Source organism: Drosophila willistoni, assembly GCF_018902025.1.
Source record: "Drosophila willistoni isolate 14030-0811.24 chromosome XL unlocalized genomic scaffold, UCI_dwil_1.1 Seg141, whole genome shotgun sequence".
Lineage (NCBI taxonomy): Eukaryota > Metazoa > Arthropoda > Insecta > Diptera > Drosophilidae > Drosophila > Drosophila willistoni.
In genome coordinates this window covers 25,600-39,511 of record NW_025814052.1, presented here as the reverse complement: position 1 = coordinate 39,511, position 13,912 = coordinate 25,600, and the positions used below count along the sequence as shown (strand labels likewise).

General features: G+C 33.0%; 2 protein-coding genes across 3 annotated transcripts; one reads left to right on the top strand and one right to left on the bottom strand.

The window, feature by feature from the left end:
* Window positions 1–3,141: 3,141 nt before the first annotated feature.
* LOC111519273 (suppressor of Mek1-like) lies at window positions 3,142–4,033 on the top strand. Of its 2 annotated transcripts, none has more exons than XM_023179008.2 (3): window positions 3,142–3,454; window positions 3,533–3,666; window positions 3,724–4,033. In XM_023179008.2, the coding sequence occupies exons 1-3, from the start codon at window positions 3,268–3,270 to the stop codon at window positions 3,937–3,939; spliced, it is 537 nt and encodes a 178-aa protein (XP_023034776.1). In that variant the 5' UTR covers window positions 3,142–3,267; the 3' UTR covers window positions 3,940–4,033. The 2 variants fall into 2 exon arrangements, with proteins under 2 accessions (XP_023034776.1, XP_046867304.1); XM_047011348.1 differs by having other exon boundaries at window positions 3,530–3,666.
* Window positions 4,034–11,653: 7,620 nt separating this feature from the next.
* On the bottom strand, window positions 11,654–13,482 carry LOC6648591 (translocon-associated protein subunit alpha). The gene is made up of 3 exons (XM_002070946.4): window positions 13,272–13,482; window positions 12,084–12,803; window positions 11,654–11,941 (listed from the first exon to the last, which is right to left on the bottom strand). The coding sequence occupies exons 1-3, from the start codon at window positions 13,333–13,335 to the stop codon at window positions 11,820–11,822; spliced, it is 906 nt and encodes a 301-aa protein (XP_002070982.1). The 5' UTR covers window positions 13,336–13,482; the 3' UTR covers window positions 11,654–11,819.
* Between the last annotated feature and the right edge of the window lie 430 nt (window positions 13,483–13,912).

Below are 13,912 nucleotides of genomic sequence, written 5' to 3'. Positions count from 1 at the left end.
TTTGATAAAATAGCCTAAATATAGATAATAATATACAGAAATCAATGCTTTTGCTCAGATTGATGATATCTTGTTGGCTGATGATTTCCCCACATTTCACTTAATCTATGACATTTTATGAAAAAGACATTTCCTCTACACACGGGCGACACACACACACACACAGAGGAAATGTATGTGCGGAAATTTCTAATCATTAAAGAGAGTGCGAGAGAGAGAGATAGAGAGAGGAAAAACATAATTTTCTAGTTAAAAAAGTTCAATTTATGTCTATATCCTGTGCCTATAAATTAAAATTCCATTTGATATATAACGAATTTCTTCAAGTTTAATTCAATAATATGGCCCACATCGTTGGCCAAGGTTAATTGTCGAATTAAGTGATGAGAATCGACCAAATGGTGCAAAAATGCACAGCACTTGTGTGCAGTTTGCCCTATTTCAATCATTTGATTCCATTCCTTGTCCTTTTTGCCTGATTCCCTGTTCTATAATCACGGCCACTTTACCAAGTGGATGGTTGCTGCTTGTATATTATTTCTTTTTTCTATGGTTAGCTTTTCTCGCCCGCTCTTTTTAAGTGGCCAAGAAACGAGATGGAATTAAAAAGGCATTGAAAGAAAGCTAGAGAGAGAGAGAGAGTGAAGGACTCTGAGAGGGAAAATGAAAGAGAGAGCACTTGTTTGCCATTTTATGTGCTAGCTTTTTCAGCTGTCCAGCACTTTTCCTTTTTTTTTTTTTATTCCTAAATATTTAAATACATCTATTTATATGTACATATATATAGGCAGTGGGTAATACAGAGATAGAGAGAGAGAGAGAGAGAAATAGAGAGGAAGAGAAAGTTAAGCAAAGAGCAAGATAGAGATAGCAAGTGAATAAGAGAGGAAATGTGTTTAAGTAATGTTGCTGCTCTACAGGTCATTAAATATGCAAAGTCGCTTTCAAAAATTCACTTTGAGATATTCACCCAAGACAAAAAATTAAAATAAAACAGACAAAATAATGAAAATGCTGAATATGGATAGAAAGATGGACGGTAGAAGAGGTTAAACCATTAAGCGCATTCGAGAATTGCCACTATAAAATACTACACATATAAAGGACTGAATTCCATAAATTATGTGCCAAGATGTTGAAACTTCCACACAAAACCCAGATAAAATCAATCCACGAGTCTAAGATTACCATTCAAACCAAATATTAGGTTCACCTAGAACTTCCATTTGAACTCACTCACATAGCTGGTCAAAAGTAACCTAAACCTAATTACAGGTTGTTATCCAATTTGGGTTTAAACTATATATATTTTTTTATAACACGTTTTTGGGCTCATAAAGTAAGTGTCATAGATGTTAATATCGTAAAACCTTGGCAAAGTAAATTAATCAGGCATTTTTTGTTTCCGAGAACGTTTTCAAAAGTGAATATGAATTTTGCAAAGTTTTTTGATGGAAATTCCTGTTTTCGAAATCGGAGACCATTTCATTTCGTTTATATTCAATAAGTTACTCACTGTAACACTTAATTATTTCTCGCTTCCGATTTCCGATTTCCTGTAAAAATTGAAGGATTAGAACAAGTCAGGTTAGTATAAATTCTAAGCGATGGAATGACAAGAAGTTCCTTTAAAAGTCTATAAACTTTTTTGTTTTTAATTTATCCATATAATTAAAAAAAGGAGAAAAAAAACAAAAACAAAAGGTGAGTGTGCGTGTGTGTGTGTGTGTGTGTGTGTGTGTGTAAAAATGTGAACGATTAATGTGTCTACGATGGCCTCTTATGAGTATGTAATTAGAGTTAAGAGAATAAGTATACAGAAGGTTACATCCACACAAACCCTAAACCTTCTATAACACATTTCCCATTATGGCAGACTTTTCCGCCGAGATTACACATGATTACATACATACATACATACATGTATACAGGCTAACATACATAAGTCAATGTTAAGTCTATTTTGTAAATTGAATGACCTAACATAATTCTATATAACGAGATGCAAATGAAGTGGCATAAATAAGTAAAGAAAACTATAAAGTATCTTTTTATGTACACACACACACACATATACTGTTTGTGTAGAAGATATACATACACATACATGTGGGATCCAAAGGCACTCAAAACAGGAAAATTTTCGCTTAAGTCGCTTACAGAAAAAGCCAAAGACGCATAATAAATACATGTACATATGTATGTATGTGTGAGCCAGCAGGTGATTCAGCCGGTGTGTAAGCCAAGAGTATAGGTCTCTCTTTCTCTCTCTCTCTCTCTCTGTCTCCCACGTAGTTGTTGTGTAATGTTACGCGAGAATTTATATAGTACTAGTAGCTCATCTGCATCAAGTGTACGCGGTGAGTAAGCAAAAGAACAAAAAAAAAATCGTGAAAAGTGTCCGTAAACATTTATTTCAACAAACAAACAAACACACAAACAAGCAAACAACAAAAAAAAGAAGAAAAATGTCGTCATCATGATGCAACGCTCATTTTAAGATACCCTGTACCAAAATATAAAAAATGAATGCCACCATCGCAGTTAAGTGTTTCTTATTTATGGATAGAATGATGTGTCCTTGTAGTATCACTTGATATCCTTAACTCTTAGAATCTCTTCATTTATATTGTAAATAGAAGTATATGATAAGTATTATAACGACAAATATTGTAACTTTTCTAAATTGATTAAATGAAAAACTAGCTACACTACCATTTCATACAAAAACCTATCCTTTAAAACTTGTTTTGTTTTAGGTTAAAGTTTTGTTTTAAAAAACTGTGATGGCGTTGCAAGTTCAAGTTAATTAATCAACAAACAAATAGATTTGAAAACCCACGATGTTTAGCTAAAAACAGGACACTTTACGGTAAATAAACAGTTTAATTTTCACAAAGATCTTATATCTTTGCGGCGCTGAAATGTACTTTTACATCTCATCCTCACAAAACAAAATTTAAAATGGCTTAAAGCTTAGCAAATTAAAACTCGAACTCTAATATTTATTTCAAACAACGAGCGATGTGTAAGCCAAGAGAGCAAAACAAATATTTTTTGATCTCGATTGACATTTTATCAAAAATTTGTATAATCTAGCAGTCATGGAAAATCGACCTGCTACACACGAGCACAGATTCTATTCAGTATGTTCTGTGGAGGCAAGCCAGTCGTACTACTTCTAGCAATTAAAAAGCAGTAAAAAAAATAAATATTTGTATAAATTTCCGACTAAATATTTTACATATTGGATCAATTTGGAATAAAATGGCTTCGAAGAGCGACTTAAATGATAGTGACCAGGATACAAATAATAATATTGATAATAATAACGACACAACTACGAATGTTGATGTAGAAGATAATTCTGACGTAAACGCAGATAAGGATAATATACAGGAAACAACAGTTGAGAATAATATAGATTATAATGAGAATAAGAATGATATTATCGGTAAGGATAAAACTGCTATTGATGAAAATATTGATGAAATAAATTATGACACTGTTACTCAAAATTTTGATAAAGTAGATAACAAGGAAAAAGATACGAAAATCGATTTAGAAGATAATGATAATAATAAGAGTGAAAATAATATAACGAATGATACTCATGTTGAGAATGGTAATCAAAAGGATGTTGAGCAAAAGGATGGCGATAAAGAGGTAAGCTCCAGCGAAAAGAAAGAAAGTGAACTTGAAATAATTTTAGATGTCCTGCAGCGGCCAATCAGTCATACCAGTGCTAAGCGCAAGCGTGTTGAGATGGATGACGAGGAGCCATCCACTTCTGAAGCACCTATCAAGATCTTCAAAGTTTCAGAAGATACGAAATATTATATCTTTGAAAACAATAAGCGAAATAATGACCAGGAAGAAGGTGCCAATCCCGACGTTGTGGATGTTGTGAAGGATGAGAATGAAATAAACAAATATTAGCTCAGTGACTTAATTCATGCATTGATTGGTTAAGTGTTCAAGTTATTACTAGAACATACATATTCATTAAAAAAATCTCATAAAGCTTCTCTTATATTTCATCTGTACTCAATGGAGTTAAAAATGCATTTTTCTGAGCAAGTAAACAAGCCTTAAATATACCCTTTTTATCTTGTGAGTACAGGGCATCAAAAAAGTGAGTGTTTTTTTTATCCTTGCTCCCCTTTCCTTTCCTCTCTTAATGGCAGAAGAGGAACAAAACAAAAACAAGGCGACAAACAACAACAGAAGCATATTTTTATCTTTCTCGCTCATTCTCTATCTTACTCTCTCTCTCTCTCTCTCTGTCTCTAGATGGGTGTGTGCCTGTGTAGGTGAATTCTTTTCAGCTTTCAAATTGTGCAGGCAACGCATTGTATATTTGTATGCTTTTGTTTCGTTTATGTCTGTATGAAAGTTATTGTTGCGAAACATGATATTTCACTTGTTTTTGTTGCTTTTATATAGGGTATCAATGGATATACCCACATACATATAGCACAATGTATACATACATATACAAATATCAATTCAAATCTACTCTCGTTATCAACACATTTTCTCGACTTTTGTTCCAAGTTTAACTTATTTATATGTGAATCTTAATTGCAGTTTTTTTATTCTTCTAGCCATAATTTCCACTTGCTTTTCATTATAATGGACAATACTTTAGATACCCTATAATAGATTTGAATTTTAATTATTACATATTTTTTATTTTGCATGCTTTGTATGTATCTCAAAGTTGAATATTCCTTTTAACTAAATATAGTTATAGCATTAATCATTACAAGTATTGGTTAATATCTTAGAACTCATATAAGTGTTGGTAAATTATATGTCAAACTGCTTACAAATCTTTTCACAGTTTTTATACAACTGAAATCGTTTTTTCCAACACCATTTAAATAGATGAGTTAATTACTTTGATTGTTTGTTGATTACTTTTTAAAAGTTCAAACACTTTACTTTCCCTCTTAGCCCTCAATCGACGACGACAACTTGTTGTGTAAACAAACTAAATATAGTTTTTTATACTTAGTTTTTTGTTTTGTTTATTATTTGCCTGGGGAACCTGATTAACTGATTGAACATTGCAAAGCACTTAATGTACTGCGTAAGTTTAAGTAAACTCTATCGTATAAAGAAATGTAAAAGTTTTCACATTTTACACCAAGAACAATTTAAAGTTGAGCTATGTATATAGAAAGTTCCTGTAATAGTTAATTAAAATGGACAACAAATTTGCTGCTAATGAATGTACTTCAAAATCCTTTAGGATATATACAAGTCGAGCCATTTGGTAATTGGCAAGCACTTGCTTCTTTCTTACTTTTTCTCATTACAAGTGACAGGTGACTGTCAAACACACACATATATACATACACACACACACACACACACATCACGCATGGTCATTAGTTTTGTTGTCGTTACCAAGCAAAATGTAAAAGGAAAAAGAAATTCTCAGCTCGACTCAACTTTAATTTACCTTTCTGTACCATCAGAACAACCAACTGTACTTAAGTTGACACATTTTTCGGTTGACCAGAAAAACCCAAAACCCAGAAGAGAATATGACCACATTTCCATATTATCCAGGACGATAGGGGATGCGGAGTGTTATCCTTTTTACTACTGGCTAAATTAATTTGTTATACAATTTGAATTTGTAATTGTTTGCTTCAAAATACCCTAACAAGGCAATGTGCTTGGTTTTTATGAAATTACCAATAGGACGGAGAAGAGTGAGATAAATCGAATCCCAGATAGCTATTGTCGAATATATATCTATGATCTCAAGCAAAGAAAATATCAAATCAATAGCTAATTCTATTATCTATGTTTCTCTAATTAAGATTCAGCAACTGAATGAAAATTCGGGTCAAGTGGAAAGAGTATACATAGAAAGTAAGCCACAAAAGGATTCACTTTCGAGTGTTTCGCTATTTTTTTAAGGTTGGGGCAAAATGTTGTCATCAGTTGTGTATGTATGTATGTGTGTGTGTGTGTGTGTGGGATGGGAAATATATGGATGGAGGAATTTAAGGAAATGCAATTATAATTTCATATTTCAATTAATTTCTGGTAACGAGCACAAAAGGAAAACAGTAAATGACAACAAAATAAAATGTGCTGCATTTTTTTTTTTTGTTTTTTATATTATTTGTTTAAATGTATGTATTTATAAATATGTAACTGATGTCCGCAAACGGCGTAAGTTCTGATATCCTTATGAATATCAAATGAGGACTAATAATTTATCAAAATTCGTTGATTTAATATTAAATTGAATTTCATTGGAATTGCAATTAACCCGGCTATTAAATTATCTGTATTTCATTTACACGAAACAATAAAAAAATAAACGCAAAGAATTATAATTGCCAAGCTTGAAAAATTAAGGGAAATTATTTACAATTTTCAAACTTGTTGTATACTTAAAGATAGATTTTGACCACTGCAAAATCTGATGATATAATTTTAATAGATCATATACATTTTAATTTTTGTCTGTTTTAAATTTTGTCCGAATTGAGTTGAGTTTGTTTCCAATTGAATCAAATTAGTTTTGGGATTTTGTTAGTTTTATTTGGTTTCTTGCAATAAATATAATAAATATATCTATAGTATACTTTTCTTACCTATGAGACAATCGACTTCCAGAGGTAATTTTAGAATATTAATCCCCTTTTAGTTTTAATATCTACTATATATTTCTTTTTAGTTAAAAAATGTAAAGATTTTCATGTTATAAGTCCTTATAAAACAACTCCACATTAAATCTAAGTACATTTTTTCATAACATTTGCTAATTCAATATCTTCGTGAATAAAATGGGGGAATTTTTATCAGAAAGCATTAGGATTTTTGTGGTATAACATCATATTAGGGACTATTTTAGACAATACTTTTACTTATGTATGTACGTATTCAAATGTTCACTTGAAATTATAAGATTCACTTAAAGAGATTATCGCACTCATATTATATAGATTTAGAGAGTTATTAAAATAGATTTAAAATGTATCCAAGGTTTAAGAGCTTTCTGTGGTTTAGACTTCATATATGCCTATCGGGCAAACGAGTTTTACAAGACTAACAAGAATCTCATGAATTCTATAGTTAAGCAGATATCTTTAATTTTATCTTTTCGTTCTTAAATTGAAGCTAAAATTTATGGCTTTCTACTTTCAATATGCAAATCACTTTGGTAAACTGAAAGCCGCAACGTAAATAAATTCAACCTCAACCAAACATACAAACACATACACACACATACAGAGAGAATGAGAGACAGAGAGAGAGAGAGAGTGAGAGTCAGGAAAGAAGAAAACTTTATTAAAATTCCACATACGCCTAGTTAGCCGCCTTGAGCATCTTCTTCTGACTTACCCTTTCGTTCGTTCTCTCTCAGTTGCTCTCTTCTGTTCAGCCTGTTTGCCTGAAATGACTATATATTTGGCTAAGTAACAACTAACAATCAATTCCAACGAAAACTCAAGCTCAAACCAGCTCTGTACACCCCATCATCCCATGCCCCCTCAACACAGTTCCCGGATTCCTTATTCCCCACTCACATAAGCCACACCTTTAAGCTTTTGAAAGGGTTCTTCATTCATTCATTCCCTAAGAAGGAAAAAAAAATAAAAATAAAAAAAAAAATAAAAGTGATGCAAAAAGCTAAACATTTTAATGAGATTTTCGAATCCAAAGAAATTTTCCTCTTGCTCTGTGTGATTGTGTGTATTGTGTGTGTATGTGTGTGTGTGTGTATGTGTATAGGTGTGTGGCGACAAGCAGCCAAGTTAATTAGCAAAAAACAGATAACGTCACACAAAACAAAAACGAAAAAAACAAAATGAATATAAAAAGTAAAAGAGCAACAACTAACGTCTAAGGCCATCTAAGGTCCCATTTGGTAAGTAATGAGGAATTGAGAGAAGGGTATTAGGAAGGTGGTATGGGAGTGGGGAACGGGTTGGTAGAAACCACTCTCCTCGCCCATACAGAAGGGTTTTTGCTTGGATGTGCCGCAAATTGAAAGGAAAATGATTTATTATCTGGAGAAAGCCAATTAAGTAAAATTACTTAGAAATTGTTAGCACCCCCGTCCCGGCCTTTTACAAAGAAAAAAACACACACATATATACACAAACCAAAATGAAAGCAACAAAAAACCTTCGAAAAAAAAAATTACCAAAATGACAACGAGGGCTGTATAAAAAGGTGCAAAAAAAGGTGCAAAAAATGAAGCTGTCCATTTACTTGAGCTATATTTTTCAGCAAAAGGTTAGCCAATTAGATTCATTTACAATATTACGATCAAGAGCTGTTGTTATACAAATGTGATTTTAGAATTTTCCAACTTCAAACTTCTAAGTCTCTTTATGTTAAACGTTTTGGGCGAGGAAACGCACATGGCAAAGTGAATTTTTAAAGCAAAGACACATAACATTTAACTTTTATTATATAGAATCACAGGTATTATAAGTTGAGGAAAACTTAGGAATATCTAATCGTGAAGACTTAACTGTTTGAGTATTAGAGTTTAACTTTTTATGTGCCAAATGACAATCAATCTTATAATTTACATAAGTTAACAAACATTCTAGGCTTCTACCCAAAGGTTTTTGTGGCTTTTCAATTTTTGTTTAGTTTTTCAAGCCAAAATATGCGAACCAAAATGTCGGACACTAATTGATTTATATTTCCGCACCTCTAACTTACGGATTTTGTTTAACGTTTTTGAAGTAATTTTTATATTGTTAAGAAATTTTGTGCCGCACGCTAAAATGTAAATATTATTGCAAAGATAATTGTTAAAAATTTATTAATCTCAAAAAAAAAGGGGTTCATCATTTGATAAAAAGAAAAGTGTAAGGTGTAAAAATGTTCTATATAGACGGTTATTTTAAAGTTGTTAAAACTGGTTTGGCAGCCCTTATAGAAAGTTCGTTTCCTGAAACGCTTTTACGTCTTCATTTACTTAGCCAATATAGATAAAAGATATTGTGAAAAAACTTTTTATACTTTTTCTAAATTTAAGTTTGGACTATTTGAAGGTTACTACTTTTACTTTTACTCACATGCTGCTTATGGGGGTCATTATTCATATTGATTACAATGAAGATAACTATTAACATAATCGATTTGTTCTTTTTTTTTGTTTCAAATTGTGTAAAACAATTGCCATTGGTATGTATATTAAGACTTTATTTCCTACTTTACTTTTTTCTTGCATTTTCATTTAAATATATGTAACGCAAGGTACATAGGAAAATTGATTAATTAAAATTTAATTATATTCCTCATGAATTTTGGTTAAAATACATTTATAAGCCAAAAATTTTCTAGATCCTTATTGTTGTTTTTTGGTTTTTTGTTTGGGTTTTAGTTCGTTTGCGATATCAGAACCTAATAACCTCTAATTAATTACAGTTTCACGCTCAGCATGTAATTAATTATTTCTCGTTTTTCCTGGTTTGCCATTTTTTGGTATAAATTTCAAATTTTTTTCGTTCTCTTTATTTTGTATTAGCTTTTTTTGTGTTGTCGGTTTTCTTCTTCTTTTTTTATCCTAGTCCTAAAATACTCGGGCTCATCTACTCCTCACCCTTGTCACAGGATATCTCCCGTCTTCTTTACCAACCAACTCTCATTGAGCCAATGTCAAATTTTGTATTTACATTTTGACTCACCTTTTTTTTGGGGTTTTTTTTTTTGGTTGTTGTTGTTGTTGTTGCTGGATTTTCTTTTGTGGATTAAACCGTCCCACTTAATCCTCCAGTTAGCTGGAATGTTAACAGCTTAAATGCCGTTGTGGTTGTTGTTGCTGTGCTTCTGCTGATTTTGTTGTTGTTGTTGTTGATTTTGTCGTTTTAATTTTCTTGTTGACTTTCTCTTTTATTTTCTTTTTAATTTGATTTTTTAACGAATTCAGAACATTATCTAAATAACTTTGGTCAAACAGAACAAAAAAATGATTAACTGTGATTTATATCTCTCTCTATATAAATATGTATATGCATACATACATACATATATCGAACACCATTCAAAACACACGGCACTCACTCAAAAATTGAGAACGGTAAAAAAATAAAACAAATTCGAGCTGCGATGCTTATTTTTGTTTTTTTTTCAAAATTATCCTGTTTTTGAAAATTGCAAAACAATTTGCGCGCGTTTACTCAAAAACTAAACCAGAAGGACATGAATGAATCCGAAATTGAACTACTGAAACGCTCTTTGGGCTCAAAATCGAGAGAAATTGAGTTTGCTCCGCTTTGGCTGTGACGCTGGCTCTAACTTTGGCTGTTCCTTGGGGGATGCTGTAACCTAGAGTAGCTGAGGCTGAACCGAACCGCACGAGTGTCTGTTGACGAATGAATGAATTTTTTTTGGATTTCCTTTTCCTGCTGCTGCTGCTGTTGCTGCTGGTTTTATTTTTTTTTTTTCCTTCGTTTTTGGTATCCTTAACAGAGCAACAGGACAACAAGTTGTTGCCTACAGAGACGCAACAGTGTTGCCGTTTAAAATGGCCGCAAAAGCTTTGCTTACAATATTGTAATCTGAAACAATTCAAGACATTAAGAAATTAGATGCTAAAAAGACAAAACAAACCAAAAAGAAAAACAAATAAAAAAAAACAAAAGAAAAAAATGCAAACTAAAACTTACTAAAGCAAAAAAAGTAACAAAATATAGTAAAGTTTAACTAACAGTTTTCATAAGTAGGCAAACATTTCAAATTTGATATTTGCCCAAGTGGCAGCGCCACCAATGTAATAGCAAGCAGATGGCGCCACCGGATGACGACGGATGGCAGCACTGTGCCATCAGCAGTTGAGGTTTTTGAGTATTTCAAAAATAATATCAAAGGACAATTACTTTTCACCAAGAACTTACCCGAGGTTAATAAGAAAGTAAAATATTGTTCTTTGAGAAAGGAAATTTCTCTCATCCCCTGGTAAAATGAACTAGATAATTAATCAATCAAATGTTTTAAACTAATTGCATGCTTTACTTCTCAAATCGCAGTTTGTTAAAAATGCTAGATTAAAATCATATTGAAAATGATTACATTTAATTTTTTAGTTTTTTTTCTGTTTTTAGTTTTGTATTTTTTTATTTTTATTTTTTGTTTTATATGAAAAATTGTTTTTTGTTTTTTTATTCCTTATATTGATTTTGCTTATTCACGCAGTATCTAGCTAATGATTTGTTCCGAATCGAATACAAAATGTCGACATCGATTGTAGAAGAGTAAATAAACGGACTAAAAATTAATCAAAACAAAAACAAAAAAAAAAAAAACGGAAAGAAAACTCTCGAATATCGACTTACACAAAAAAAAATTAAAACCTTTATAATAATATTCTTAAATTTTAAACAATTTATTATACAAAAATTGGAAGTTATTTGAAATCAACATTTTGCTCTCCTTCAACTAAGATTGGTGATTTCTTTTTTGTATTTTCGTTTTTTTTATGTTAGAGTATCTCTGCAGATGATGGAAACAAATTTGCTAAATATTTTTTGTTTTTTGTTTTGCATTTGAAATTTTTCTGCGCTAAACACTAACAATCTCGTTATAGGGAAAAAATACAAATTAGATATAGTAGGTACTACTAATAAATTTAAAAAAAAAACAGTGTTTTTTTCGATCTCTCTTTCTCTGCAGCATCATGGGAGAAGTGGTGGTGGTGGAGGGGATGATTCTTCATAATGTTGCATGGAATAGTGTTTTTTTTTTTTGTTTGTTGTTGTGGGTGGTGGTGTTTGTGTGTGTGTGTGTGTGTGAGTTTGTGGTAGGGTAACAGCAGTCTCTTGGCTAGTTTAATCATCACCAGCTGATCGTTTCACCTTGCGCTGTCTGGGACTTTGTTGGCTAGCGGCTTTGGGGCTAGTCTTGGGCTTGGGAGAAGTCTTTGGCGTCTTGGATTTTGGTGGCGATTTCTCTGTAAGTAAATAAAAAAAATTTAAATTAATGAGTATGAAATAGTGTAAAGAAATGCAATAGAATGACCTAAATTTCATATACAATATCTATGTATATAAGCGATGAGATATTCATAATTAGACTTGAAATAGGTAACTTACGCAGTGCTCGCAGCGTCTCCTGTGGCACCCAATCGTAATCGATGGTCGAGTCATTGGCTGTGCCAGTTTCGATGACCTTCTTGGCAGCAGCACGCTTACGCTTGCCAGAGCTACCCAAGAGATATTGCTGACCGATGACCAATAGCAGGACCACAATACCAGTCAGCAGGACATACAGGAAGAATGTCTCACCATCGAGACCCTCATCGACCTCAGAGATCAAGACAGTCTCATTGAATACAGCCTCATTGTATTGAATGCCATTGGCATCACGATAGGCCAAAGCGATATTCAAGCCAAATGGACGTCCAGCAAACTGATCCGATGGCACAAATGTATACGATACAGTTGACTCAAAACCAGGCTTCACCTCACGATTGTACGCTACAGCGGAGAAATTCTGAATGAAGTAGTTAAAGTCCATGGGATAACGGAACGAGGCCTCAACAGTCTCGATCACAAACTCCTCGGCGCCCTTGTTGGTGAAACCGATGAGGAATTCAACTGGTTTGCCACCAGGCAAATCGAATTGCTGTCCGGCCGTATAGAGGGGTTTCGTGAAGAGTAAATATGTATCGGCATTGGGTGAGCTATTCGAATTGCCCGTGTCGGCATCATCATCGGTATCAGCATCTTCGCCAGTCACAGCTCCCTCTTCACTGTCCACATCGACGAGGTCATCTTCGACGGCTTCAGCGGCGAAAGCTCCATATTTGTTGGCTAAATAGAGTGCGAAAGAGACAGAGAAACAGATATGTTATATGTATATTCAATGCCAACTCAACAATTTTGGGTAACTTTTTCCATGCCTACCAATTCTAAAAGAAAGTAATAGATTAACTCCACTTAAATCAAATAACTAACTTATTGCTCTCGCGGAGATAATCTTTTCACATCTTTTTGTCTGTTTTTTTTTTTTCAAGTGAAATCAAATTATTATATGAACTTTTCCTACACAAAATTTGTGGGTGTAGAAAGTCTGGTCGGGCTCTATATAGTTTAAGTTAGTTTTAGGGTTTTCCTTGGGAAATCAAAGTCTTGATTTGATTTCCCTTTCTCCCTCACACACACAACAGCCAATGCACTCTCGCACACACAAATACACTCGCACTGAAACGTCAAATCGACGTGTATGCCACGTAGGCCGGCCCTTTTTCCATCAGATTTCATATTACGTCCTTTACTTACGTGCAATGAATGTTGTTAGCACTATGGGCAGCACCATTAGCATCAGAAACATTAAATTTTTCATATTTAATTCAATGTTTTTCCCGTTCTCACTTATAATATGAAAAAAGTGTAAGGAGAAATTCCTATAGCAAAAACAAAACCAAAAAAAAGCCGATCACACAGTTAGCCAAACCGTTGACGTCGAGTGAAACTGTTAAAATGATGACACTCTCGGAGTGAGAGCGAGAGAGCTGACAAGGTAAACGTAAGGCCGAAGGCACGAAGCCGCACGACTTTACCGTCGACGTGGTGCCACGTCTAGGGTTGCCAAGTTCGAGTGTCTTTGAATTGATAGGAACGAATAAATTCCAAGAGAATGCAATTACAATATTTTTGGTTAAATAAAAAATGTTTATGAACAAATTTTAAAAATCTTTTAATAAAGTCTTTTTCATGAGAAATAAACGTTTTTAATATTTAATCGTAATTTCGATTTGTGTAATAACTATGACAACTCTTATTCTTCTATCAATCGCTAGTGTTGGAAAATTTGCCAACTGTCATGCTTGATAGTGTTGACAGCAGTTCATTATTTTGATATCGATAGTCGGCCATATCGATAAGTGTATCGGTTTCAACTCTGAACCACAGCCAACTTC